At 47.7% G+C, this 27,191-nt stretch overlaps 1 protein-coding gene across 2 annotated transcripts; it reads left to right on the top strand.

Moving 5' to 3' along the window:
- The first annotated feature begins 550 nt into the window (after window positions 1–550).
- Window positions 551–26,795, top strand: LOC118795787 (homer protein homolog 3). 2 transcript variants are annotated; one of them, XM_036554518.1, is made up of 11 exons: window positions 551–1,148; window positions 2,390–2,439; window positions 11,011–11,167; window positions 12,583–12,714; window positions 13,153–13,260; window positions 15,501–15,509; window positions 18,121–18,254; window positions 21,183–21,339; window positions 24,338–24,445; window positions 25,639–25,719; window positions 26,588–26,795. In XM_036554518.1, exons 2-11 carry the CDS (start codon window positions 2,417–2,419, stop codon window positions 26,771–26,773), a joined length of 1,095 nt encoding a protein of 364 aa, XP_036410411.1. In that variant the 5' UTR covers window positions 551–1,148; window positions 2,390–2,416; the 3' UTR covers window positions 26,774–26,795. The 2 variants fall into 2 exon arrangements, with proteins under 2 accessions (XP_036410411.1, XP_036410412.1); XM_036554519.1 differs by lacking the exon at window positions 15,501–15,509.
- The last annotated feature ends 396 nt before the right edge of the window (window positions 26,796–27,191 follow it).

The following is a 27,191-nucleotide window of genomic DNA, read 5'->3' as shown; positions in this document are numbered from 1 at the left end:
AAGCACAGATTATCAAAATACTTTTTTAGAGCCACATTTAACCAAAGAAAATGGAAAGGTCAGAAAATGGCCTCTGGGCGCTGCACCAAAGGAAGTCTCAACCTGCTTGTAGAATCTACACTAGATTTACTCGAGGAGTAAATGTGCCGTAGAGTGCCTTCCTTCGTACATCCAATCTCCAGCCCCTATTACTTTTCAAAATTTTCAAGAATATTTCTAACGAAAAAATATTTCCCCATATTTGAGTTTTAATAGCTCGGAACCGAAGGGGCTCTCTAGTCAGTAACGGTCATATGACATGCAATGGTAAATGTGACCTACACCTACAAAGCTTAACCTTAATATTTATTCAAACATATATATGATTACAATATCCGATAAATGTTTTAAGAGCCGCAGTTATGGTTCATTTTTACTTTTATTGATCAGGTTTCTATGTAGGCTCCGCAAACGAAAAAATTGGTTCAGGCGCTTTAAGTAATTTGATTCTCCAGAATTGTAACCAGCAGGTGGTGTGAGAGAGGGATTTAAAATCGAAATGGAGCAAAGACTTACGATACAGAATGCTACAGAGTCCAGTTTTGTCAGGGCAGGAAAAACATGTAGCTGGCCAACGATCACAAGTGCATTCTGTCCAGGGGTTTGCACGACCAGCTCGAACAGATAGTTCGCAAGCTAAACACACGACCGCACACCTGCTTAATTTTTCTACAGATTCATTGCATTGAGGATCGCAACGCTGCAAGGTTACCGAAGTGCAGTCAGAGAAAAGAAAAAGCTGGGACGTGAGGCAGTCCACGGACAAAGACCTGCATTAGCCATCGCTTCAGTTTACTGTAGGACAAAGCAGGCTGAGCCAACTTAGAAATATCGCACAAGGTCCTTTGCACGATTTTTTACCCTTTTTTCCAGGGGGCACAACCGCGGACATCATGTCTGTGGTCTCCAAGACAGCGAAACCAAGACCACGCTAACCATTTTTGCAGTTGAAATTCCGGTGGAAATTTTAGAAGCATCCGGATCCGGACTCAAAAGAAAAGGGGAAGGCAAGAGAGAAAATATAAATACATTGTCACCGCGCAGAAAGACACTTGAACTGTGTAATAATCTTAAGGTCACCTTAGCGGAATCTTTTTGTACGAAATGGGGTGAGTTTTTTGTTTTGCTTTAATTGATTGTGATTAAGACTTTCTCGTAAACTCTGAGTCTGTAGCCAGTGAATTTAACTCACTAACTAGTCAGTCTAGATAGTTCGCTAGCTAAAGACAAAGTTAAGGTTGACTGCCAGTTAAATATGACAAGTCAGCCAGCTTGCCAGCCACGTTGTTAATATAGAATTATTTTACAGAGACTGTTACTTGTATTGAATGTAGCCAGCGAACCGTTTACAATCAAAGTAATATTTCATATTTGTGCACACAGTTATGTTGACAAATATCCCATCGGTTTTTCCTAAGGAGTAGCTCTTGTCTGCGGTATTTGTAGGTAGCTAGCAAGATACTGAGCTAGACCTGCATCAGCATCAGTGCCTTAATCTGAGACGAATGGGCTGAATTTGACAACAAAATATGTTGGCGAAAGAATAACTATACTAAGACAGACAGCAAGACATCGTCGTTTTCTGTTCTCTTTTCTCGACGTTTGATCGGGCGCATGGGACTTCATTATTCTCTAGGTTGTAATAATCATGAAGCCTATGTCAACAGAGTTAATTTTACTCTCTAATAGCACTACGGCCAATATAACTAGCCATATTATAACAGAACTGAAGTGCAGTTTTAGGACAAGAAAGGTCGCTTAACCAGAGACTCAGTTATCCTAAAACTCCGGGACTAGCAAACTGAGGTATGTTGAGTTTGTGATGTTGGTTGGTGAAGTTCAGCGTTAGTTTTACAGTTTAACCAGCGAATGACATTAATTCAAAACTAATCTCGATAATTGGGAGGAAATGTGTTTTAATGGAGCTGTTAACAATTATCAAGTTAACTAGTTAACTATCAACTAATACACGAACATTTCAGAAAGCATGAAACACGAAAACCAAATAGCATCGAAAATGCAGAGAAGTCGGAACGATTCACTTCTGCAGTTCTTCATGCATGTTTGAAAGATTTTGCTGTGTGTAACTGGTGAAACAAAATGTGCTTTGTACACCATTTTAGGTTGGTGCTCAGCAATTTAGCAAGCTGCCAGAGTATTTTTTGTGTTGTTATTTTGCTGACACATGTTGGCATGGAAACAGAAGGAATTACCACATCTTGTGACTTCTGTACTCTCGGCTGTGGAGTTGGGAACATATATCAGATTTGAGTCGGGTGCGACTGGCCTGTGAACAGTAGTGCTTCTGTCAATATTGTCGTATTTTCACATATTTTCCTTTATCCCACAGAAACGGAGCCGCTCCTGGCTTGTAAGAATGTATCCGCTACACAGAGAAAGGTACTGGAAATTTCATTCTTTTATTGTTTGTCTAAGTCTGAGTTAAGTTTCTGAATCGCTTTCCATTTCTCACGCCTGCTGATCATTCATTTGCAGTAGAATGGGTTTGGTTGGATAATCTGAAGCCTTGTTTTTCACTGCTGAAAAGCTGACATTTGAAAGAGGATCCTGAAACGTGGAGGATCTCAGCCCCCACAAGGCACAGGCGTTCACTCCAGCTCCAGTGACGTCACCTCTTAGAGTGAGACTCGCACACAAAACCCTAGACCTTAGACACGCAGAAAATGAACACTTGCGCCTCTCACATGTGGACCTCTAAACAATGACGTGACCTCACTGAATTTCACTCCTGACTGACTAAAACCCACTGTTTGTTTCCACCCTGCCTTTTTAATACTTCCTATTAATTTTATTGGTGGGGCTTCTGTCAGGCCTTTTTTGGGGTTTCCGTTTCAAAACTACAGTGGTCTCTTTGTTTTAAATATTATTTCCATAGACCCAGTAGAGAAAAATGTGAGAGTGATGCTTCATGTACCCCAAAACAGGAAGGGATTATCACTTTACCAGCGACTCCCAGGTAGGAACCAATCATAGTGTTTGGTGGTGGAGAATTGGAATCCATTGTGGGGTCCCTGTAGTCTCATTCGCTCACTGCCGCCAACAGATTTCCCTGAATCTTTTTGCCTTTTTGAGGTCATTGCGTCTAAGTGCAGCAGTCCTGTCTGCTTATTGAAAGCACCAGTTTCAGTTGGTTGATCTACTCACTGTTTCAAATTATTGATGTGTGTTAGTGCAGGAATGCCTAGTTATACTGTTTCATTGCAGGTGCCTGTGTCTGGGTTGAGGTGTAGCTTCCATTCATACCTTTAACCCTCTAATCCGTCCAGGTGTATTTACTAAAATAAATTAGGTTAAATTCCTTGCCCTTCCTGGGGCAGAACAGATCACTGCTGTGAGGAAGGCAGCACGCTGCTGTGTCTGACTGCTCTGGGTTGCAACACTGCTGCCAAGCAGAATGACCTGTATCCTAATGAAGGGAATGAGTCCTGCCCTAGATAGTCACATTAATCAGCTTCAGCGTTTCAATTAAATCAAGATCCTGTCCTGTGTGCAGCATATGGAACAGATCCTCGTATGATATATGTGCAGGCCTGTTACATATGGCCCCCAGAGAAAGCTGCTGTCATTGGGCAGACTGTAATTCAGTGTGTTTCAGTGTTTCCAGAATCATGCTTGTAGTGATATCTGCCTATTAAATACATCATAGCAGCATGAAATGACCTCTGACAGACCACTCCACAGGGGGCTCTTGGTTTCATGGCTAATTGTTTGTTTTAAAGAATTGTATTTTCCTCCACTTAAACTCAACAGCTGACATGTGAACACATCCCTTTGGAAATAGGTGCGTTCTTTGAAAGACGGTACCCAGAAGCAGAGGTCATTTACTCAGTCAAATGCTAGATCACGGGAGTGCACCAGTCCTCTTTTTCTGGATTAGTTTTGTGTTGTGCCCACAGTGTAAGCATGAGAGAAAAATGTAGGATTGATTATTATCTAAAATATGCTCTCAGCCTCTGAAATGCAAACGGAAGGCAATCCCACAGCCAGGTAAACTGCAGAAGCAGCATCACCCCATCCCTCCGCCGCTGCTGGGGGGGGGGGGGGGGTGGGACAGCGTCTGTCCGGTCTGGGTAGAAACACACGCAAAAGCTCAACGTCTGGTGTTACAGTTTGTGTATTCACTGATACATTTAATATTATGTTAATTCATTTAATTAGTTACTTTTTTTTCATTCCTTCTCAGTGTTAGTGTTTCTTAAATTCTAGTTGAGTCACACCAAGTAAGTTGCGTTTATCTTCCCATTTCGGATTTAAAAGTATTGTGTCACTAGTAACTTTTAACTGTTAATGTCAAACAACAGTAACAGATTTGCATATATATAATATTGCATAATGGCAGAATTTTATTTAAGGCTGCAGAATTTAACAAAAATGCCACATTGGAACAATGCATGCAGACAGACTTCACCTGTGGAAGACGTGCAGGCGTTTTTCCTCAGACAGAGGTGCTTCTGAGTGTCCCCCAGTGGCAGTATGAACTACAGTCAGCAGTAATGGCTGTACTGATGCAGGCCTCTGGCAGTGGGCTCTGAGGGAGCCGGAGAGGGGGAGGTACAGTGATGCAGAGCGGAGGTGCAGTGGGCATCGCTGACTGACGTGTAAGAACAGAGCATCAGATCAGTCCAGGGAAACGCTGTTAGAAGAAGGTGCCCCCCCCCCCCCCTCCATTCATAATAGCCCGTCTGGTTATGACGCAAATCAAAGAACGCAGTGAATACCAAGGTTGGAATGTTTATTGGTATTGTTTTTGAGTGAAATCACGTTATTTCACAGGTGCACTGTATGAGGTTAGGGTTAGGGTTAGGTTTATTTCACCTTCACTGTGGTGAACGGCACCTCTTGTGTGATCAGCCTTGTTTTCTGCTCCGGGGTGTTTAATTCTGCAGCTGTGGTTTTGAATGGGAACCCCCCCCCCCTCCCCCCCCGTGTCCATGCTGTGGAATGTGGACGTGTGTCTCGAAGGCGGAGGGGTTCAGCTTGTAATGAGCGTGCTCTCTCTCTCTCTCGGCTTCCTGCAGCCACACAGGGACACAGACAGCACCTGTCTGCTCCCTTTACTGCAGTGAAATCTAAGCGTGATCAGTCAGTCTGACCTGTTGATGCATGTGGAATTAGCACAGCGTTTGGCATGGGTCCTCTCAGGTGCCCCAGAGCTTCAGAGGGCCGCTGCTCAGTCCTAACTGGACTGAGCCTAATGGCCTAACATACATGCCTCCTCTGTAATAAATGAGGCAGGATGGTGATTTCCCACAGACTGACCTGATTGGCTACATCTTTTTGCTTCTGTCCACCCACAAGAGAGGGACAATAATCTTTCTAATGACCCATCTAGAGGGGAAGACTGTGGCATGCATGTTCAGGTAGCTGCTATGTGCAAATGCATTTGAGCATCAGAACCACCCGTTTTGGGCCCCGGACCCGGGTCGAGGCTGTCGCTGTTCTGCTCCCTGCAGTAGTGAAGCTCACCTGCGGCACTCAGGGAATGTGGTGCAGCTATAACAGGCTGCTGGCCCGTTCTGGGGGGTCCGTCGGGCTGTGGGTAGGGAAGGTGATCTCTCTGGGACTAGCCTGAATCACCCCCCCGGCACTGCGCGGATCAGTGGCTGCAGGAACCGCATTACGGGAGGCGGTTAAGCGTGAGATCAAGAGACAGGAGAGAGGGATTACGGGGGGGGGAGAGAGAACAGCCCGCAGCTCTGCTGTACACCAATCTCATGTGCCGGGCCCCCACACTGCTGGTTCTGTTACAGAGAGAGAAAGTTTAACTGGTGTGTGCGCGTGCGCGTGCGCGTGTGTATGTGTGTTGGAAGGAGGCAATGGAAGACCAGCTAATGGTGTGTGTGATTGTGTGAAAGGGTAGCAGGAGCATTATGAATAGTAGTTTTGGAGGAAAAGCTGTTTGTCTTTCTTTTAGTTTTGTTAATGAAGCGGCAAAAATGGTGTCACCATCTGCCCCAGAGGCTCTTTTACTGTGTATTATTTGTGTGATGTTATTTTGTGCTCTCAGTCATTTGATTCTGCAGTTGAATGAAAATACACTTGATTTAATGCTTCACAGAGCGAAAACTACACGACGGAGTCAGGCAAAGCAGATGGCAGCTTACACCCAAACCACACTCACTCATATCATTAAACACTTAACCTCTGCCTCCCAGCTTTCACTAAAGTTATTAAATATTGATAATGTCAATCTGTGCATTAAATCTAACAGCTTTGTACTTGTATGCACCGCCTGTATTTTCCAACTGTTGAGAGTGTTTTCATTTCAAATAAATAGACATTATTCTTGGCTCCATACACAGACAGTGCAATTCAGATAGTACGTCTCCAGACTGCAGTAGTAGCACACACTCCGGTGTCATTCCGTAGAAAACAGAATTCTATTTGTCACGTACCTCCGCTGGCAGTCAGCACAGAATGAAAAACTGAAGTGACAATGCTGTGTGCTGATTGGCTGATGAGGCCTTGCGCAAGAGTGACTGCACTGCTGCGCAGAGCTTGTTTGCGGGGTGCCATCCCAGCGTCTGCATCTGTGCGCTGGTGGCAGCAGTCTGCCAGGGAGGAGGTGCCTCTTGGTTTGCAGTGTCGTGGCCGGCTATTTATAGCAGGGTAAAGTAACCAGAAAGCAAGAAAGACGGAGGTCACAGGGATGGTAATCAGTGGGGCAAAGTGAGTCAGTTACTGCACTATTAACACAAGCGGTTGCAGGCTTAAATCCGAGGTGGGGCACTGCTATTGAAGCCTTGATTAAATTGCATAGCTTCACTCTGTGTGGTGGGTGTTAAGGTGAGTGGTGTAAGTCACCCTGGGATTATCATAAGGGCGTCCTCTTGGCGCATGATAATCAGTGGAACAGGATAGAGGAAGATGCCTTTGCTCTGGCAGGCCAGAGGGCTGCTGGGGAGATCACTCTGACAGAAGCTTTCCAAAGCTTTCACATTCTGCTCCCGAGCTTGGTGGTATTGATTTCTGCAGGGAATCACTTAGCTGTCTGACAATATCATGCAAAGTAGCATTAATACTGAATGGTGTTTGGAATGTGTTGCAAAGAGGAGGGGTGTGTGTGTATGTGTGTGTGTGTGTGTGTGTGTGTGTGTGTGTGTGTGAGAGTGTGGGTAGCTCAGGGATGTACACACTATAATGTCAAGGACACGCAGTGATGGGCCTGAGGTTTCCATGGGAAAACTGCCCAGGTCTGCACGGGGAGGGGTGGAGATCAATGGGCAGCTATGTTGTTAGTCACTGCTTGCTCTTATATAATGCATGTCCTCCTTTTCAAGCACATCAGACTTCCTTACAGTCAGGGGTAGGGGTGTTACCTCAGTCCGCGCTGGTCAGAACCCACCTGGGTGATCCACGGCAGGCATTTTACACCTGAAACCTCACTTCTTGTTGTGGGGTGGGCAGGAAGGGGTTTGGTCAGGTTACCTTACATATTAGATATATATAAAAATTAATCTCAGGTGAAATATGAGTTGCAAATATCAGATAATTGACAGCACAAAAAGGTTTTACTCTTGATGACATTTTAATCAGTTTTTGAAAACAAATTACAAGGAGCAGTTTTTGCAGAGGTGAATGTAAGCATTCCTGAGTCAAGATTGCATTTTAATGTAGTCTCAGAGATGGATGAACCTGAAGAAGATGCCATTTGTTTTTCTGTCTGATTGTATGGCAGTGACAGGTCTTATCTAAAGGGTGTGCAAAGCTTTTCCATGGGCAGCTCCCCGCATGGAAAAAGTCTGTCAGTGTGAAGCTGACCTTTAGCTAATTTGCACCTGTTCGGTCGTACTCTGCAGCCCTCTGTGTGAAGCTGAACTCTGCGTGAAGCCACTTCTGTAATCCACTTTATAAACCCCTGTAGGAAATGTAAAAACCTTAACTCAGATCTCCCCCGAGTGGCCTGTGTCTGATGTTAAAAAGATGAGTGTTTCACTCACCTTTCGTCGCTTATAAGTCCAATACCTGGGACCAGTCTTGTTGTTTTTCTCTGTGCTTTTGGACAGCTCTGTGTCCTATAAACATAGTTCCCCAGTGGCAGTATGAAGCTTTCTAAATGTGGTCTGAAGTGATAAAGTGTAATATTAATTTTGACTCCTATGATTTATACTCATGCCTTTTTGCTATCCTATTGTCCTGTTTCCCTTTTTTTAATGGTTGGGTACAATGTCTAGGTCCAAATGGACTTGGATCATGTTTTACATGCAATTCTTATTCTTATCTTCTAATTATGTCAGCTTTCTAGCCTGTAGAGTTTACCTCCCCTAAAAACGGTTGCCGGGCGCAGTGAGTGGCTGAAACCCTCTCTCCGTCCTGCCGATGTGCTGCTTAAACATTTTGCTCAGACTCAGTGGGCTGTTAATTTTCCAGGCAGCTCCAGCCAAAGGCTCTAACTGGGGCGATATTTTGCCTCTGAAACGCTCCTAAAAATATTTACCTCGTCTCCAGGATACCTGAGTCGTGCAGCATTGCCGCGCTGGAGAAACGCACTGGCAGTGGGTGCAGAGAGGGCTCAGTGTGGCACTCCCTCCCCTGAGGGGGGGTTGGAGGGGTGCCCCAAGACTGTCCCGCCTGGGCCAGGCTGCCGGGACACCTCGCGAGCTGCCAGCCCTCTCTTACAGGTCATTGAAGGGGAGATGCTGAATCTGCCAAGTTTCTCTCAAAGCTTTTACACTGGAAAAAGTACAGTTAGCCTGTTTCAGATGCCACAAACTCAGCATTTTAAATGCCTGCTTCCGTTCTGCCGTGCTTTATGTGAGATCTTAAAAAGCAATAGGCCAATACACCATGGGATACTGGAGTCAATTTAATTTTAGATACTTGAATCAGTGGAATATAGGGCAGATGTCGCTGGTATTTAGGAGCTCTCTTTGTGTAATGCAGCTGTCTGTATCTGGTTCCCTCATTCTTCTGCATAAACCAGACCACTTTCAGAGAGAGAGCTCCCTGGGACAGAGTAGCACACAGCAGCGTTCGAGGCTGTAACAGAACACCTGTAACACGACAGCTCCAGGTGACAGCACCTCTCTGCCTCACCTGGGTTCTGCACACAGGTGTGGTGTAAAAGAAAAGTGTGGCTGCATCTCTACAGACAGAAAGCTCTTTTCTTCTATTGGTTGATGGTGAATATTGTTTCTTTTTTTTTTTCTACAGAATTTAAATATTTTAATGTAATTTCTGTGCAAACACACGTAACACCATCATGTAATGTAATGTAGCCTCGTGTCTCCACGCTGTGTTCGGCATTGTGTGTGTGCTAACCGCTGGCCTGTTCCGGCGCTGCGGGCAGCGCTTTAGCACCATGTTTCAGCCTGAATCTCCAGCTCCGTGTTACTGGCCTCTCTGTACAGGCACTAGTGTTCTTCTCCTCTGACATGCATTGCATGTAATTATGATGACCTTATAAGTTGCTCTGGATGAGAATATCTTCTAAATAAATAATAAATCAGAGATTTTCTATTTTTCTTTTTGCTTTTGTGTTGTTAATGTAGGACACATATTGCGCAGGCCTTATCTGGCGTTGTGTTAAAAAGCAGATGAGAGTATAATACCCTGTGCGGCAGCAGCTGGCCGCGCAGCACACTGATCTCTCTCTGTTTTTTTTCCCTTGCTCTGACTCATCCAGCGCTTTTGATGACCTGACCATTTGGGGCCGTGCAGAATACAGAGCTGCCCAGACGCAATTACATCTGCAAAGTCTCCAGCCAGCATTGTGTTCGTAAAAAGGGCGATTTAGAGAGCCTTTTCCGGATTTCATTTTCGCAGCGGTCAATTTGGGTCTTTCAGTTCTTAATGGTGTGATCTGTAAGGAGTGATTTTAGCTGTTTGTTCAGGCATGTTTATGTAAGTCAGCTTCCATTTAGGCACTTAAACAGTGTCATCCATTTAAACAGTGGTAGTATTATTACTACTACTATTATTGTTATTATTATTATTAGAAGTAGCGGTAGTAGCAGTAGCATGTTCAATGAAAACATTTTGCTAAACATAGTTTACCCTATTTTACCCCGTTGTACCTTTGCTGTAATGTAAAAGTAGCGTAATGTAAAACCCGTGAACAGAAAGCATAATTACTGGAATGGCAGTGTGGTGTGGTGGTAGAGGAAGGTGCTCACCAGGAGGTTGTAGGTTTGAGTTCCACTGTGCAGCACTGTTTTTGTGGCCTGAAGCAAAATCGTTAACCTTGAGTAACTGCATAGAAACAAACAGCTGTGCAGAGAGGTGATGTGGGGAATGGAGGCTGCGACCCCCCCCCCCCGGCGATACCCCCCCGGCGACTGCCTGAGAGAATAACGCAGCGCAGAGTGAGTGATGTGCGCCCTGCTTCCCCTCCGCGGGCGTGGCGTTCTCATCTCGGACACAGCAGGCTAGCTCGCGTCAGTCTGTGGACACATTCTGAGGGCTAATTGTGGAGCGTAATTAAGCAATCAAAACCATATGGGCTTATTTTTGGGAGCCTTATACTGTTCTAAAACTGTAATAAACTAAATGCTGCTTTCATAGCAAGGGTTCCGGTAAATTTCTTTAATGAGTACTGCTGCATAGGAGAGGAGAGAAAAAGGACTTCACTTCAGCGTTGTGTCTCTTCATGTCAGTTTGCAAACCATATACCACACGGATACGTTCAGTCGATTTCCCTGTGGTTCCTTTTAAAATAATGTAGTTGTATGTGCACGTGTGTGCGCGCGTGTGTGTCATATTTCGAAATATGTCATAAATAGAAATTGCTGTCACCATGGGGAAGAACCCATGGAGAGGGATATTGTAAGCTTGCACACACCCATACTGGTCATGAGTTCGTGATTCTGCCCTTGAGGATCGATGCTCGTTTAAGATCGCAGTCAAGATTAGGGATGGGAGCAATAATGGTGGATCATCGTAACGTGCTGTACTGTAATGTACTGTAATGTAATGTAATGTAATGTAATGGCCGTGTGCCTCCCCCTGCAGGGAGCAGCCCATCTTCAGCGCCCGGGCGCATGTCTTCCAGATCGACCCAGCCACCAAGAGGAACTGGATCCCGGCCAGCAAGCATGCCGTCACCGTGTCCTTCTTCTACGACGCCAACAGGAACGTGTACCGCATCATCAGTGTGGGCGGCACCAAGGTGAGGGCGGCTGCCCGTGAGTCCTCACCTGCCCTGAGAGCCTTCCCTGGCATCCCCTACTGACTCACCTCTCTGTGTGTGTAGCTCTGTGTGAGTTCCCGAGTGGGGAAAATTCCCAACATTACATCCCACCTCCCCAGCGTGAAAACTTTTTTTAGAACATCCAGTGCATATAATGAAATATTTTCTTGAATTTATAGCGTTCATCAGATTAGTACTCTAATCTGAGCAACTATGCAGGCTAATTTAATGTAATGTAATTCATGTTTATCAGTGTCTGAGTGTCTGCTTGCATGCATTAGTGTACTATTCAAAATACACCAACCTGGAGCTACCCAAGTGAAGAAATTAGTAGAAGCAGGAAAACAGTCCTGTGTGAATATGTGGTATTAAATGTGCTGCTGCTGTGAGAGCATGTTAATGAGCTTCTAATGAGCTTTTTTGCTTGTGTGTGTGTCTGTATGTGCATGTGTGTGTGTGTTTATGTGTGTGTTTATGTGTGTGTGTATGTGTGTGTGTGTGTGTGTGTGTGTGTATGTGTGTGTGTGTGTGTGTGTGTGTGTGTGTGTGTGTGTGTGTGTGTGTGTGTGTGTGTGTGTGTATATGCTCACTCAGTCAGTGATGGGCTTTTTTTTAATTGATTTTCTGTTTGCACATGTTAATTTCTGCCCTGTGATGCAGTGTTCTGGCTCTGATTGCAGTCACAGTTGGAGGTGCTGTTAGACCTTAAAACATGCGCCAGTGGGTGGACAGCTCACAGCTCTGTTCTGACCCACATCAGAACTCCCTGCTGACCCTAAAGCTGCCCGTCCAATTTCACAAAAATACAGTTCCGCCCCACACTGCACAACACACCTCCACATATGTTCCACAGACTGCGGAAAAACCATGTCACACTAGCAGTGTCTTTTAGTAGTAAGGGAGCTAGGTTATATTCCACACCAGAAGGTTGCTGGCTCATAATTTCCAGGTGGGGCATTGCTGTTGTACCCTTGATCAATTGTGCTGAATTGTTGGTGTGTTTGAGGATTCTAGCATCTAAATGTTGGTTAAAATCATCTTCCTTTAAGACAGAAACCTTTATTAAACGAGTGTATGTGAATGCAAAGGCTAGCACATTTTTTCTGACTCTGCCCTGTATATTCTTAAGATGACTTTGGCAAAGCAGTGAATGCATATCTCTTTTGTGTGGAAATCCATTTCCATTTTAACACGCTGAAAGCAAAGCAGGTCGCCTCTGTGCTTAAAATGCAGGCAAAGGGTCCTTGTCCTCACTTAAACTGCCACTGAGCACACATCCTAATGACCGAGAGCACGCAGGCCCCGTGTGGAATGCAGAGAGACTGAGACAGGATCCGCTGGTGGTTTGAGGTTTTTTTTGTTGAGTTTTTTTTTTGTTCTTCTTCACACTGCAGGCCATCATTAACAGCACCGTCACGCCCAATATGACGTTCACCAAGACGTCGCAGAAGTTTGGCCAGTGGGCGGACAGCCGGGCCAACACCGTGTACGGGCTGGGCTTCGCCACCGAGCAGCAGCTGCACCAGGTAAAGCAGCGCTAATCCGGGATTAGAGGGGCGGCCCCGGGCACTGCCTGCTGCTCACTGCTCTGGAGGGGTGCGTGAATCCGGAGCTGCAGGAGTGAGAGCTGACCCTCGCTGCTCATGATGCCCCTGAGACAGGGCAGCTCTGAGCTGCTGCTGCAGCGGGGGGTGGGGGGCAATGAAGGAGATGTGGGCAGCTAAAATATTTTGGAGGGAAAAAATTTACACCAAAAAGTACACATCTATGCAGTCAGATACCAAGGTAGTGCTTGTTACAGATTAAATATAAAGGTAATAAGTGGGGCCAAAAACCAAGGTTTTAGAAAGTGTGTTGGAAAAAAAGTGTCATTTAGTCAGTGGTGTCAGTGTCGTGGTCTCGTCGTCTCGTCCCCGGGCGTCTTTGCGTCACACTCAGTGGTTGCACGGTTTTTATCCTGCCAGTTTGCAGAACGCTTCAAGGAGGTAAAGGAGGCGGCACGCCTGGCGCGGGAAAAGTCCCAGGACAAGATCGAGCTGACCAACCCCGCACTGAACATCGCCGCCCCGCAGGTGAGCTCAGAAACCGCGAGCAATGGGGGGAATGACGGGCTGTGACTAACCAATCAGAGCTTAGTAGGTTTGGCCGCGTTTATCTTGGACACACAAGGCGATTGACCCCATTTGACATCAGTGGCTGTTCCGTGTTTGCAGAAGTTGTGGTTGTGGCTGCAGTCGTGATCTGCATGATGATTGCCGTCATGGTCATGGTCATGGTTGTAATGGTTGTGGTCGTGGTCATGGTTGTGGTTGTAATGGTTGTGGTCGTGGTCATGGTTGTGGTTGTAATGGTTGTGGTCATGGTCATGGCTGTGGTTGTAATGGTTGTGGTCATGGTCACGGTCATGGTCATGGTTGTAATGGTTGTGGTCGTGGTCATGGTTGTGGTTGTAATGGTTGTGGTCACGGTCATGGTCATGGTTGTAATGGTTGTGGTCGTGGTCATGGTTGTAATGGTTGTGGTCGTGGTCACGGTCAGCGGCAGTGCAGTTCCCCTCTCCACCTGGGTGGGTGTCTGATTGCATGACCCTGTATGGTGGTTCAAGTGGCTGGTGTGTGGTTGAGGCAGAAGCAGGGATCGCTGGCCCCGTGCTTTTCTTCGTGGGAGAGAAAGAGTTACTGCAATCCCTGAAACCCCCCTGGGGAAGAAGAGGAGGAACGTGGAGAGGAAGAAGAAGGATGAGCTGGGTCATTCATCACTCGGAAGGAGGAGGGAAACTGGGCCGCAGATAAAATTATCCTGCTCAGGCCGGCGTCCTCGCCAGCGCTGCCTCTCCCGGCTGCGTTGCACATGGAGACGTGTGGCTGACTGACGCAGAGCGCTGCCGCTCCCCTGCATGCGCCGTTTCCTGCGCCGCTTCCTGCGCCGCTTCCTGCGCCGTTTCCTGCGATTCCCCGCAGCTCCGCAGGCTGCCGGCGCATACGAGCGCACGCCGCCCTGACCACTCCTCCCCACTCTCCCCCTTTTCCCTGCCTGTTTCTCGCGCTTCCTGATCTGCAGGAGGGTGCAGGTCCCTGTAGAGTTGGCCTCTGATGGTTCAGACGATGCTCAGAAGCGCTTTTAGGAAAGAGTCAGAGTGGCTTTCTGCTCAGGGTATTGAATGTGAGCATGAGATACACATCATCAGCCAATCAGGCTTTAGTATTTGACTGCAGTTGCAGGTGAGTCTGTGGGTCTCACCTTGAAATAATGTACCCTGCCGCCTGTCCTGCCCTGTGCCACGCAGTCAGGCGCCATTTTGTTTTACTTCCGAAAGGAAGGAAGCGCGATTTCATCCCCAAAGGCCTTGACTCAGCGGGGTTACGGTCAAGAGAGTAACATTCACCTGCACTCTTAAACACAACCACAATTCTTTTAAAAAGAGAAAAGGTAAATTGTGTCTGACTGGTAATGTACAAGAATCAGTATATATACTCATATATGTATTAGGTCACACAAGCATGGTCATTTTTCACTCAAGGAACTTTACAACTTTGAGATGTCAGGAATTGAACTTGGGCCAGCTGGACAGACCGGAGCAGAGAGGGGTACAGTTTGGAAGGGTCGGGTCAGCGACCCATCTTCACAGCCATCTGGTGTGGATCCCTGTCCCTCTCTCACCCTGGTCTGGAAAACATCCTGACACTGCAGAGAGAGAGTGCCACATAGCTCTATGTGAGGAGAGCAGAATTTCAGACCAGGAGTCTCTTCAGTGGATGAGTGAAAACACTCAGACACTCCGTGACCATGGTTTTAACATCATTAATGAGGTCAGAGAGCACCGTCATTGACTGCCCTAAGACCTACCCTGATTACACTAAGGCCAGTACTGGTGTCCCAGAATTCACTTATTAATTTTCCACATGTTAATAAAGTTATCATGCAGCAGCTGTAACTTTGTCATTTCAAAAATTCTGAAAGAAGCTTTTAAATGTGTTTGCCAGACTGGGTAAACATATTTAAAACTGCACATCGTAAAATGTGCAGAGGACAATAACTGTGTAGTGAGACTTGAGCTGCACATGATGATGTAAGATGTTCCCTGTTTGGTTGGATTATTACTGCTGCCAAAGTGTTGTGTTGTAGTTTCTGATTCAAAGTCATGAATCACTTCCTTGAAGGTTCTTGACCATCCTGTTCACAACACATATCAAGGTTCCCTCTTGGTGAACAGGTTTAGTGAAAAAACAGCCCCACTGTTCCCTGAAATCAGACTGACTTTCTCTGTCTTTCCTCCTTCTCTCATGCCTGCCTGGGATTGTCTCACTTACAGTTTTCGCAGGTGAGTTTTGCCTTTCTGACCCGTTATGTTCCTGTGACTCTCTGCTTTGAGCAAAGTGCAGCGTTTTGCTATGGAGAACAAAGTTATTTGATTCATTCATGTGAATCAGAGGCTGACAGAACACGCAAGCTCCGCCCACCCGTTTTGCAGTTTTCAAAGCCTCACTCTCCCGTCAGTAATTACCGGGTGTTTCAGTGTGGGCTTTTATTTGAAAAGCGGAGCTCAGTGTCCGTCTGACTGACCTGGCGTAACCCATGTCAGTGACTGACACTGCTGTGAAATGCTGTTACTCTGCAGAACCTTGAGCTGAGTGAGTCGTATCCTGGCAGGATCTAATTTTAGTCCTTATTGATGTCTTAAAAGCCTGTACATTACCACCATCTGAGCTGCATTAGGACAACCGAGAGGTTAAATTAGGGGAAAGCTCTGTTGCTATGTATACATTATCTACAGCACTCAGCTATAGTTCGGTGCTCCCTGCCCCTGAAGTTTTCTCATTTTTCCGCACACAGATATACGCTGGGAGTGTTGCTCTCTGTCATTTTGTCTGCATTTCTCTGTCACAGTGTTGGGGAGGGCAGGGAGGTGAAGCTGTAGCTGAAGCTGACAGGCTCTCTATGGGCAGGTGGGGGGTTGGGTGGGGGGGGGGGTTCTGCCTCAGTAAGAGAGGCTTTGTGAGAGCAGCTCTTCTGCTGCACACATGCAAATCCAGGCTTGTAAAACTGAAGTCTCCTCAGTCCCACTGAAGAAAAAACGTGTGAGAGCTGATGTATCCGTTTCCCACAGGAACACGCAGGTGTGAATGATCTGAGATCAGTTATTGGCAGCTGAGACGGTGACTGTTGTGCTCTATTCAGTATTCCAATGGTTTACTCACATGATTTTCCATAATCAATAAAAGAGCTGCGTACAGGCAGGTTTGAGTGCAAAAATAGCCTTAATTATCACATAAATACTAAGCCAGTTACAAATGGACACCACTTTGACACACAGTCCTCTTGCTAAGTGTGCTAATTCATCCCATGACAGGTGAGGAGATATTTGCCGTCTTCAGTATGCATTCGGTCCCATGCATAGAGCAGCGTGGAGCGCGGGAGAGCCACCGCACCCCTACAGTGCACAGATCTGCCAGTTTTGCGCCGTCTCCATTTACTGTTGGCCTCGGTTTTGGAATCCCGTTAAACGTGGAGCAGCTGCGCCTGCTCGGACCGGCACGGTCCGCGCCAGATCCAGGCTTGTGTGGCGAGTCCAGCTCTCCCTGCCTGGAGATGGGGACCTCAGCGAGACGGCCAGGCAGGGGAGGGGGGCTCCCCAAACCTGGAGGCATGTTCCCTGAGCCAGCCCCCTCTCACACATCAAAGAAGGATTCTGAGCAGATGATGCCCTTTAGGTAGCTCCGGTTCAGATGGGCGTCCGTGCACTCCGCCTGGCTGTGTTAATAGCTCTCTGTGTGGGACCCAGCCAATAGGGTCTCGCGCTGATATAATACATTTCATCTCCTCCGCCGAGCTGAAAGACGGGGTGTGAAAGTTATTCATATGAAAAAATAAACCGCCTTCTCTGCTGTGTTATTCATTCTGTGTGTGTGTGTGTGTGTGTGTATGGGGTAGAGATAACCCAGCTTGAAGCAGAATGATGCAGTGTCTGGTTCTGAGTCTCGAACAGTGAGGTGAATCCTCAAGGTCATTGTGTTACCAGCTGAGGAAGTGGGCGCTGCAGCAGGGTCTGCCATTAAGCTGGCATGTGTATGTGGGTGTGTGTGAGAGATATTCGTCCGCCATCGAAATGTCTCTCGACGCCCCCTCTGTTAGACAGGGTTCCAGTGTTGGGGAGGATGGGGTGGGAGGTGGGGGTGGGGGGGTCCGCAGCGTGCATGCCCTAATCAGAGGGGCTGTCACTTTATCACACAGACGCAGACGTCTCCTCTGTCCTGTGAAGCTGCAAGCAGCTCGTCTCCCTCTGAGAAAGCGTTACACGCAGCGAGGGAGGAGGGCGCAGATGCTGAAGGGCAACATGACAGAATAAATAATAAAGAAAGCTGTGGTTTAAAGCCATGGCGGCTCGCACAGCCACAGAGGGTTCTGGGCTCATATCCCAAACGGAGGAGCTGCTGCTCCCCAGAGTCGGACATGAACGATTTAAATATGCAGCTGTATGGATAGATTAAGTGTGAAATGGAAGCTACTGTTTGTATGTTGGCCTGGAAAAGTATGTTTGCTGTGCAGATTAATAGTTTAATGTGATGAGTAACATCATAGGATTACCACTGTAGCAGTGATAATGGAGTTCAGCGTCTGTTTGTTCAGGATCTGTGCTTCTGCTTCTCTGAGGAGACTGAGGAGGGAAAGACAGTCCTTGGACCTGTGGCTAGTCAGGCTGGTCCATGAGGTCTATTTTGATGTTTGTGTGGGTGTGTTGTTGCCTGGAGATATGTGACAATGAGGGGGGGGGGGGGGGGGGGGGGGGAGAGAGAAAGGTTAGGGCCCTAATGAGGCTAGATTTACTGAGGTCTTAAAAGTGGATTGTGTGGGAACAGTAGGAGGTGCTGGCTAATTCATCCACGTCCCCCTTGTTCGGTCGGCAGTGATGTCACTTCCTCCTGTCCCTGCAGGACCTCTCCGATGACCTGCAGTCGCCCCCGGTGATGTGTGTCAACGGGCCGGAGGACAAGCTGTTCCGGAGCCAGAGCGCGGACATCACGCTGTCCTCCGAGAAGGAACGCATTAAAAAGATGCTCTCTGAGGGGTAAGACGTGTCGCTTTCACAGAAAAAATAAAATCCGAATACAGCTACCTTAATCTTGCTAAGGAGAACTTTTGATAGATTATGTCTGACGTGGGGCTCATAATCGGCTTCCGTGAGGAAGGGATATAAAGCACAGCACGTCCGCGCGAGGCAGTGTCTTACCTGCTCTTAGCTGTAGCGCACACACACCCACAAGCGCTGCCCACAGCCCCCCTCTGGTGTTCCCCTCTCTTCCAGAGCGGCTCTCTGCCACACTGATTGACTTTTAGGCCCCTTCCATATGGAGGGGGGGGGGGGGTGGTTCTGCAGACACAGGTATCAGGGTTTTATTCACACCTTTCTGTGCTACTCTCCGCTTTGCGACCACACAACACTGTGGCAGCCTGCTCCATTTGGGTTTTTTTTTTTTGAAGCAGTGGTGACGCTAATGACCCAGATAGCAGCCCAGTCACACACAGGGGATTCTGGGTAACCTGCTAAATTAGATTATAACTGCATTCATACACTGCCCTTGTTTTTTTGTGTATAAACCCCCAATAGCTCTTAATCTGGTATTACAAGCACGCCCGTTTCATTACCACGGTGTCGCGGTGTGATGGGATTAGACGCAAATTTCATTCCACTTTGCATTCAGATTTAACTCTCCATAAAGCATCAGGGGCCAGAGACATCAGCACCACTTTAGTGGCCACTGAATACCTCTAAAGAATATTGTTATTAATAATAACACTAACAATGGTATTATTGCTACTACTAACAATTTCTTGCTCAGCAGATCTCATTGGCAGGAGACATGCACAGCTTTCCTGTTTAATATCATGCAGTTACAGACAGATCGGTGTTTCCTGTCCCAGTTCAGGTCCAGTACCCTGATAAAATTGCCATACAGCTGTGTGTACCGCCCTCAATCTCAGCCTGCAGCTTCCTGCTCAGAGGTCCGGTTCTTCTGCCCCCCTCCGCCGTGCTGCCCCCTTGCATGTCATGCATAATGTCTTTGTGTAATTGCTGTTCCTGGTGTGGTTTTCTTTTTTTCTTTTTTTTGCGCTAGTGGCCTGATTTGACTTCAGGCGTTGCTCTGCTCAGAGCATCGCTGGAGCAAAAAGGACTTATTGAAACTGTCAGGCGACACGGCGAAGTGTAAATTCTCAGATTTATCTGTGTGCTAAGCAGACAGCCTCACCCGGGGCAACAGACAGCGACGTGTCATCCGTTTACGCAGGCCGATGCTCTCTGAAGCAAACCAGGTTATGCAGCCTGCGTCAGGGTGTAGCGGCGGTGCCCCTGTGGGAATTGAACCCCCACCCTGCCTGTTAAAGATCCGGGGACATCAGAGCCCCTTGCTGCCGCGGCTGCTCCAGGCCCTGGACCCGTGAGGAAGCAGACCTGCTCAGATCAGTGGTGCTGATGAATGATGCTCTGATGCGCCTGCACCTGCTGCCTTTCCTCCCTCTGCCTCTCTGAGCTGCTGTGAGCGGGGCCCCCGAAATCCATCATAAGGAGGAACGCGGCTCCTGTCTCTGCTACTCTGAGTCACACTTACTGATCAGGCTACCACATAACCTCCACCTCTCCCCTGCACACTCCCTACACACTCCCTACACACCTGCACACACACGCACTCGCACGTACGCATACACGTGTGTTCCCACACACACTCACGCACTACACACATGCACGCATGCACACACACACACACACTCACTCCACACACATGTACACACCACACCACACAAACGCACTCATGAAGTAGACAGTACTGCTTGGTCAGTCTTACAGATGCAGCTCTACGCTTTCACTCCTGTAAGTCTGATAGCTGTCCGGTGTGAGGCATAATGATGGCTTGTTAATTTAGCGGCGGTGGTGAGTCATTAGACTGTGTTTCCCACCTTCGCTGGAGCTTTATATATCTGTGGAGTCACTCTGTGCATAATTCTGGCCGGAAACAGAAGCGTGCAGGAGCTTGCAGGGACTGGACTGAACAAAGCAGCTCTCTGCAGAATGTGGATGCTGTGAGGCGGGGTGGTGCATACGGCTCTGGGGGCAGGTAGGACACCGATGGGGCAGGTAGGACAACGATGGGGCAGGTAGGAGCCGATGGGACAGGTAGGGGATGGATGGAGCAGGTAGGAGGTTGGGGCAGGTAGGGAGGAGACTCTGATGGGGCAGATATGCAGTCTCCAGGTCTGGGCCCGCTTTCTGCAGTTGGCAGTACAGTTTCTGTGTGGCTGCCATCTCTGAGAGCTGTCTTCTGTTCACACCAGTGTTTTCTGCCATGTTCAATACATACATTTTTTAAACAAGTATCACATTTTTCCCTCTGTCATTGTAACTGCTGAAGTAACTGACTGTTTGGTTGTTTCATTAGGAAGTGGTTTTTGACTCAAATTAATTAACATGTGGTATTGTGGTGAATACGCTGGGCTCACTGTTGGGACTTTACTGGTTGAATTCCCAGACAGTGCACTGCTTTTACACCCTTGAGGAAGACGTTTACCCTGAATTTCCTCCGTAAATATCAGTCTGTATGGATAATGCCTATTAATGGGTAATGTGCAGCATTACAGGCAGCTACAGTACCCTCCGGCTCTCTGCTGCCTGACGGCTACGCTAAGCAGGGCTGAGCTCTGTTAGCTCGTGGGTGGGAGACCTCCTGGGAAAACCGAGACAGCACTGGAAGTGGTGTTGGTGGGCCAGATATTATTACTTAATTACTGAAATGAAAGATGAGTAAATTGCCCTGTGGAAGGGTGTCTGCTCAACAGATAAATGCTAATGTAATAATAATTAATTGGCTCATAAGTCTTCCACCCACCAAAAATTGTGCCTCAGAGATATTTACCCAGCAGGCTTTGCCAGGAACCAGGGCAAGCTTTACAGCGCTTTTCTGTGATGTCACCTGCCCCCTCACCCCGGATTGGCTGTTTCCAGGTCGATATGCGAGATGAACCTGGAGGTGGAGCTTTTCACCCTGCAGGACAGCAACGCCAAGCTGGTGGCGGCTCTGCACGAGGCTAACGCTAACGTGGAACAGTGGAAGAAGCAGCTGGCGGCCTACCAGGAGGAGACCGAGAGGCTGCGGGATCAGGTGAGAGGGCCTGCCGAATCCGCACGGGCTCAGACAGGGCCTGCCGAATCCGCACGGGCTCAGAGAGCGCGCTCCTAGTGATGGGAGAGTGTGGCTTTATGTGCAGCTTTCACCTTTTACCCACGTCTCACATGAAAAGCAGACGTAGAGCTGGGTGCAACACGTCGCTGTGGAGTGTTTTGATTGGTTCATACAAGTCAGTGAATAACAGCACGATGTGGCTCTGCCCATTATGAGGATCATGACGCCTCAGTTCGCCCTCAGTAGGGTCTCGCTACTGTTTCTCTGCCCTAGTCTGCGCGCCCCACTCTGCACAAAAGGTCCCCTTCAGACAGGCCGCATTCGTTTCAGGGGTGCGCTTTTTAACAGAATTAGGTTGTGGAAACAGGTCAGCTTTCCCAAACCACCCAAGCTACGGATAGAGACATTTGGCTCGACCGACACATCTCTCAAACCAAAGTTAGACTGCAGCAGGGTCATTTGTAGGAGTCTTAACTGTACACGCACTGTGTCATCTGTATTAGCCTTGACTGTCACACTGTGCGTCGAATCGAAAATCACTCAACTCGGAAAGGTGACCGCACAAAGTCCTACCCTGGAAGGATGGAAATCGACAAGCAAAAAGGGAGGAATGACATTAGGTGACTGTACTGAAGGCAAACGGTTTTGTGGTCACAGCTGGGGTGACACACAGAGAATTACAGTGGAATGTGACCACATACACTGAAACCCTTCAGAATCACCTGCTGGTGTTGTAGGTATACGAACATCTGATACACAGAAGTAACTTGTGTGGCTCTGAACAGTCCTAAGGTCTTATATTAGTGGAATCAGGTGTTTTTCCCCCATTAATGCATGATAAAATAACCACATTAACTTCTTTTAATTCATCACACACCCTTTTAAGATAACTGTCTCAGAGATTAGCCTCACGCACTTCTTTGAGAACTAATCTAGTGGCATCAGGAAAAAGTTGACTCCCAGACTTCTTTTTATGTTACTGAGCCGCGGCAGACTCGGTGTAACTGCCCTTCAGACATCCTTAACGGCTCCTCCTCTCTGTCGGACTCCACGGGAGCCCGTGCACTGCAGTCTCATCTCCTCGCTTCGACCAGTCTGAAAGGGGCGCGCCACGCTCCCTTTGCGCGGAGAAGCCGCTCTGTCTCCTCCGAAAAGGAGGCGGGCGACCAGGTGGCTGGAAGTGGCGCACGTCCCCTGGGGGGGTGCGAGAGAGAGAGGGGTTTGTAGGACAGCCATATCCCACTTCCTCTGCCCTAGTTAGGAGGAATGAAAAATCACCAGAGAGGGCTGGCAGCTCTGCGTTCGGGGTTTTTTGTGTCCTCTACACCATTTAAAAATAATCCTGTTTCTCTCAGGGCTCCTGAAGTGCCAGAGACCTTTTAGAGGTGTTCTCTTTTCGGAATTATGAAAAAGTGTGCAGGCATTGCAGTCAGCCACATTGTGGTGCCTGACACCTTAACCTGGCAGCCTGAAGCATGGCGTGATACCGAGAGGAACAGTTAGGAGGAAGTGAGAAGAGAGAGGGAAGGAGGAGAGGAAAAGAGAGAAGGAAAGCGAGAGAGAGATGGAGGAAAGAGGGCAGAAAGAGGATGGATGGTGTTCTCTTTAGAAATCTAAGGATGTGATCATGAGAGACACTGTCAGCTGAGAGCTCAGTCCTTTGTATTATTTGTTAACTTTACCAGATTGTTTCAATTTTAGACACAAACACACTCATGAATGTGTTTGTGTATCACTTTGTGTATGTGAGTTGGTGAAGTGATGCCGGACGTGAAGAGGACGATGTGTGTGTGTGTGTGTGTGTGTGTGTGTGTGTGTGTGTGTGTGTGTGCGCGTGTGTGTGAATATTCTCTCCCACGGGGGCTGGCTGGAGTGTTTGTGTCCTGTGAGAATGCACCGCGGCCCTGCCACAGATTCCCAGCGCTCTGATTGGCTGATGGGACGCAACCCCTTGGCTGCTCTTTGGAATTCCCACAGAGGATGGGAAACTGAGCAGCGCCTCACCCAGAGACTGACGGGGGAGAAAGAGAGGGACACGGGGGGGGGGACATGGGGGGGGGGGGGGAGAAAGAGGGACACGGGGGGAGGGACACGGGGGGGGAGAAGGAAGGAGAAGCAGAGGTAGGAGAGAGTGACAAAAGTGAAAGAGACAGAAAAGAGAGAAAGGGAGGAGAAACTGGAGAGGAAAGAAAGGGAGGAAGCGGGGGGGGGGGGGGGGGGGGTTATTGGATTTCATGGAACTGGCTGTGATTAAGTAAATTCCATTTTCAATTAGTTTAAATGAACAGAACCATATGCGTGACTGTCAGTTAATTTCTTTAGATTCTTAAATGCTGAATTTTAAAGATCATTTGAGTCAAAAAACAACGACCTTCCCTTGAGAGGGTAGATGAGAGGCGCTCAGGATGCCTAGTGGTTTAAAACAGGGGAATTTAATGAGTGTCGCACTTACATAAGCAGAATAATAACCGGAACGAAAGAGAATCTCTTTCATGGCAATCATTATTTCTCAGCTGCAGAGTTTGACAGAGTTTAACAGTCCTGGTCCAGTTAAGTAGTGGCTGTTGTGGAATGAGGCTGAGGTAGCAGAGTGCAGAGCCGTTGCTGGAAAGATTGCGAGGATTAATAATTACCAACACAGGCGAGGCTGTGCCCTAAAGAGGGAGGAGCCATTACAGGGTACGGGTCCTCATTGGTTCTTTCTGTGTGTCACTCTTGACTTTGGCATATTGATTGGAGAATAAAGTCTCACTCAGTTCCCTTGAAAAGTGGCACAGTAGAACTCCCTGGTGCCTCTGCAACCTCTTGGCAATTGGAGGTTTTTTTAAAAGCGAAAACGAGATGTGTCATGCATTAGTTTAACTGGGTCAAAGTCACGCGCAGTACGGAGTGATGGCAGGTTAGCGTGCTCCACGCTCCCGATCCCGCTGTTTCAGGGTCTGTCTCTCAGCTCTGCTCCGTCTGGGGTTTCCCTCAGGTGGCCGACCTGGAGGCGCACGGTGGCCACGGGCCGAGCGACCTGCTGAAAGACGAGCTGACCCAGTCCCTGGAGGAGCTGGAGGCCCTGCTCAAGGCCAAGGACGAGGTGAGAGGCCCCGCGGAGCCTGCAGGACCACAGTGTTCCACATGTTTATGATGTCATCATCGGAACGCAGAGCAGTCAGTGGAAGATTAGGATTAAAGTCTCTCTGCAGGATATACAGTTTTAAGATGTCAGCCTTTGAAGTTTTCAAATTACATCTTTGTTGCATTGTTTTGTCTGACATTCTTGAGTTTTAACATACTTAAAAAAGTAATTTCAGATGCTTCACCTATTAGATTGTACAAGGACATTACAAAGAGCATTGTAAAGATAATACCACATTTTTAACAAGAGATTCAGACAGAACCCTGTCCTTCTGAGCCTTTGACATGGATTTCTGAAGAATGTTTACTCCAGGGAAAAGATGGTATGAGATTCCTGCTTAATTCCTAAATTTTAAGACCCCGATCTACCAGGAGAGTGTGTGTGTGTGTGTATGCTTTCTGTGTCCACACTTCATGTCAGGGAAATCCAAAGACTGCTTTGCTGCCGGTACACACATTGGTTGAGGAACCAGTGTCATGACCTACTTGTAGTCTTGGTCATAACCATTCTTATGAACTGTTTTCAGTCTTGGTCATAACCAGCTTCATGACCCATTTGCAGTTTTGGTCATAAGCAGCCTCAGATTTATATTTACTTTATTTACTCAGAGGGCTGGTGAGCGGGGGCGGGCCCACCAAGAGAAACACGGGTGCATTCTTTGAGCATGTTCTCTTCATTAGCATATGAATGAGGATAGTGATGCGTGTGAAACAGCCCAGGTAATTTGGCCGCACGCGAGCCGGAGTGAGTTAAAATCACACAAAGGACGAATGGAGGGCTGACTCACCGCTGAGAAAAGAGAAGCCATGGCATCCTCCCCCAGCGTGTTTTTCAGAACGAAAGAGCCTGTCTGAAAAATGCTAATTGCCACAGACTGCTACCCAGAGCACATTACACAAACAATGCTGTATCATTAGAAACACTATCACATGCGCAGGGTAAACACCGGTGTTTGCATTTCTGTTATACAAATAAAATGCAAAAGGTGGCTAAAGCAGCTTAAAGTGGAGGGGTTGCAGTGCCAGGATTCTGCAGCTCAGCAGTGGGATGAACCACAGAGCTCACCTCTCTGCAAGGTGCCAGAAGCAGGTGTCTGTGGGTGAGCTGGCGTTATGAGCGTGCGTGTCTGTGTGCGTGTGTGTGCTTCTCAGGAGATCCACATTCTGCAAAGCAAGAAGTCGGACTACCATGAGCTGGAGCAGGAGAGAGAGGAGGCCATACACAGACTGCAGGTGAGCTGGTTCTCCCTCAGGAGGGGTGTGTCAGCGGCATGGAGACCGTGTTACCTGCTCCTGTCCATACATAAAGAAGGCCCCCCTCCCTCGCCCGCTCGCTCTCTGTCTCTCCCTATGCTGTTCAGCACAATGGTTCTTAATACCCTGGTGTAAATGGAGGAAAACTAATACAGATAATATTCCAGATGAATGAGAGGGAAATTGGATTTTGTTTGATTCATTTAAGCCCCCCCCCCACACCCACCCCCACCCCTACCCCTCTACCCTCAGGGTTTGAGCAGTGAACTGAGAAGTCTTTTCCCACCTTTGTGTAAGAGCCGGGCCAAGAAGCTCTGATTACCACAGGTGGGGAGCAGGGACCCTTTTAAAGGGTCATTCTCATAATGTTTCCTGTCATTAAGGATGGCTTTAAATAGACCAGTGCAGTAGGATATGAGATGAGGCATGATCTTCCTGTCCCTCAGTGCTCTGGACAAGAGAATGAGGACAGTCTGAGGTGATGTCATTTCCTTTTCACAGACTTAGGCCTCTGATTGGTCTAGTGTAGATTAGTCATGCAATTTTGCTGTAGCCAATCACAGAGGACTGCACAAAGCGTGTGGAAGATAATGGAAGATATCGAATTTAAAGCAGGGCCATAGAACTCAGTTTCTGTTGATCCAATTTATTTGTGCTGGTTTTTGTTCCAGTCATCCAGTCTTAATAGATCATGCATTACAATACTTACTGTAGCATCTCAGGTATAATTGTATACCTGTTCTACTGCATATCTCTAAATTTGAACTGGCAGCCATACGGATTAGGCATCGAGTAGCCATCAATTAGGTATTGATGGTGTAGTCCGTTGTCCGCCCTCCCCCCGCAGGAGCTGGAGATGCGGAACGTGGAGCTGGAGCGGAGGGTGCAGAGCGTGGAGCAGACGCTGGCCTCCTCTCTGGAGGAGCGGGACCGTGCTGAGAACGAGGTGCAGAGGGTCATCGACATCCTGGACGTCAAGATCTTCGACCTGAACGACCTGCGGCAGAGTCTGGCCAAGCTGATCGACAAATAGACCCCCCCCCACACCCCCACACCCCCACCCCCTCCCCCGCCGGGCACGGGGAACGAGGGAGAGACGCTCAAACGGGACCCACTCTGTGACAAGCACAACGCGTCTGCGGGCGGAGGCACAAGATGGCGGCTGCTCTGGGTCCCTCTGCAGCCACACGTAATCCCGCTAAAACTCGCTTAGCGCTTTCTCCATGTGGTGAGCATAGGGCAGGGCTCTGTAGTGTAGGCCGTCTTTTCACTTTCTGTTCTCTTTTTTTTCTCTTTATTTCATTTCTTGATCCTTTCATTTTCATGTTGCTTTCATAGGTTACTTATGAAGCAGTCTTTTAAAGCTCCTTGGTAGTGTACTTAAATCTGTCAGTATTATCAACAAGGCATAAGGTCAAGCATTAATCTAGAACATTATTATTGTCGTTATC

Source organism: Megalops cyprinoides, chromosome 20, assembly GCF_013368585.1.
Source record: "Megalops cyprinoides isolate fMegCyp1 chromosome 20, fMegCyp1.pri, whole genome shotgun sequence".
Classification (NCBI taxonomy): Eukaryota; Metazoa; Chordata; class Actinopteri; order Elopiformes; family Megalopidae; genus Megalops; species Megalops cyprinoides.
The sequence above is the reverse complement of the archived record's forward strand: the minus strand, read 5'-3'. Positions and strand labels throughout refer to the sequence as shown.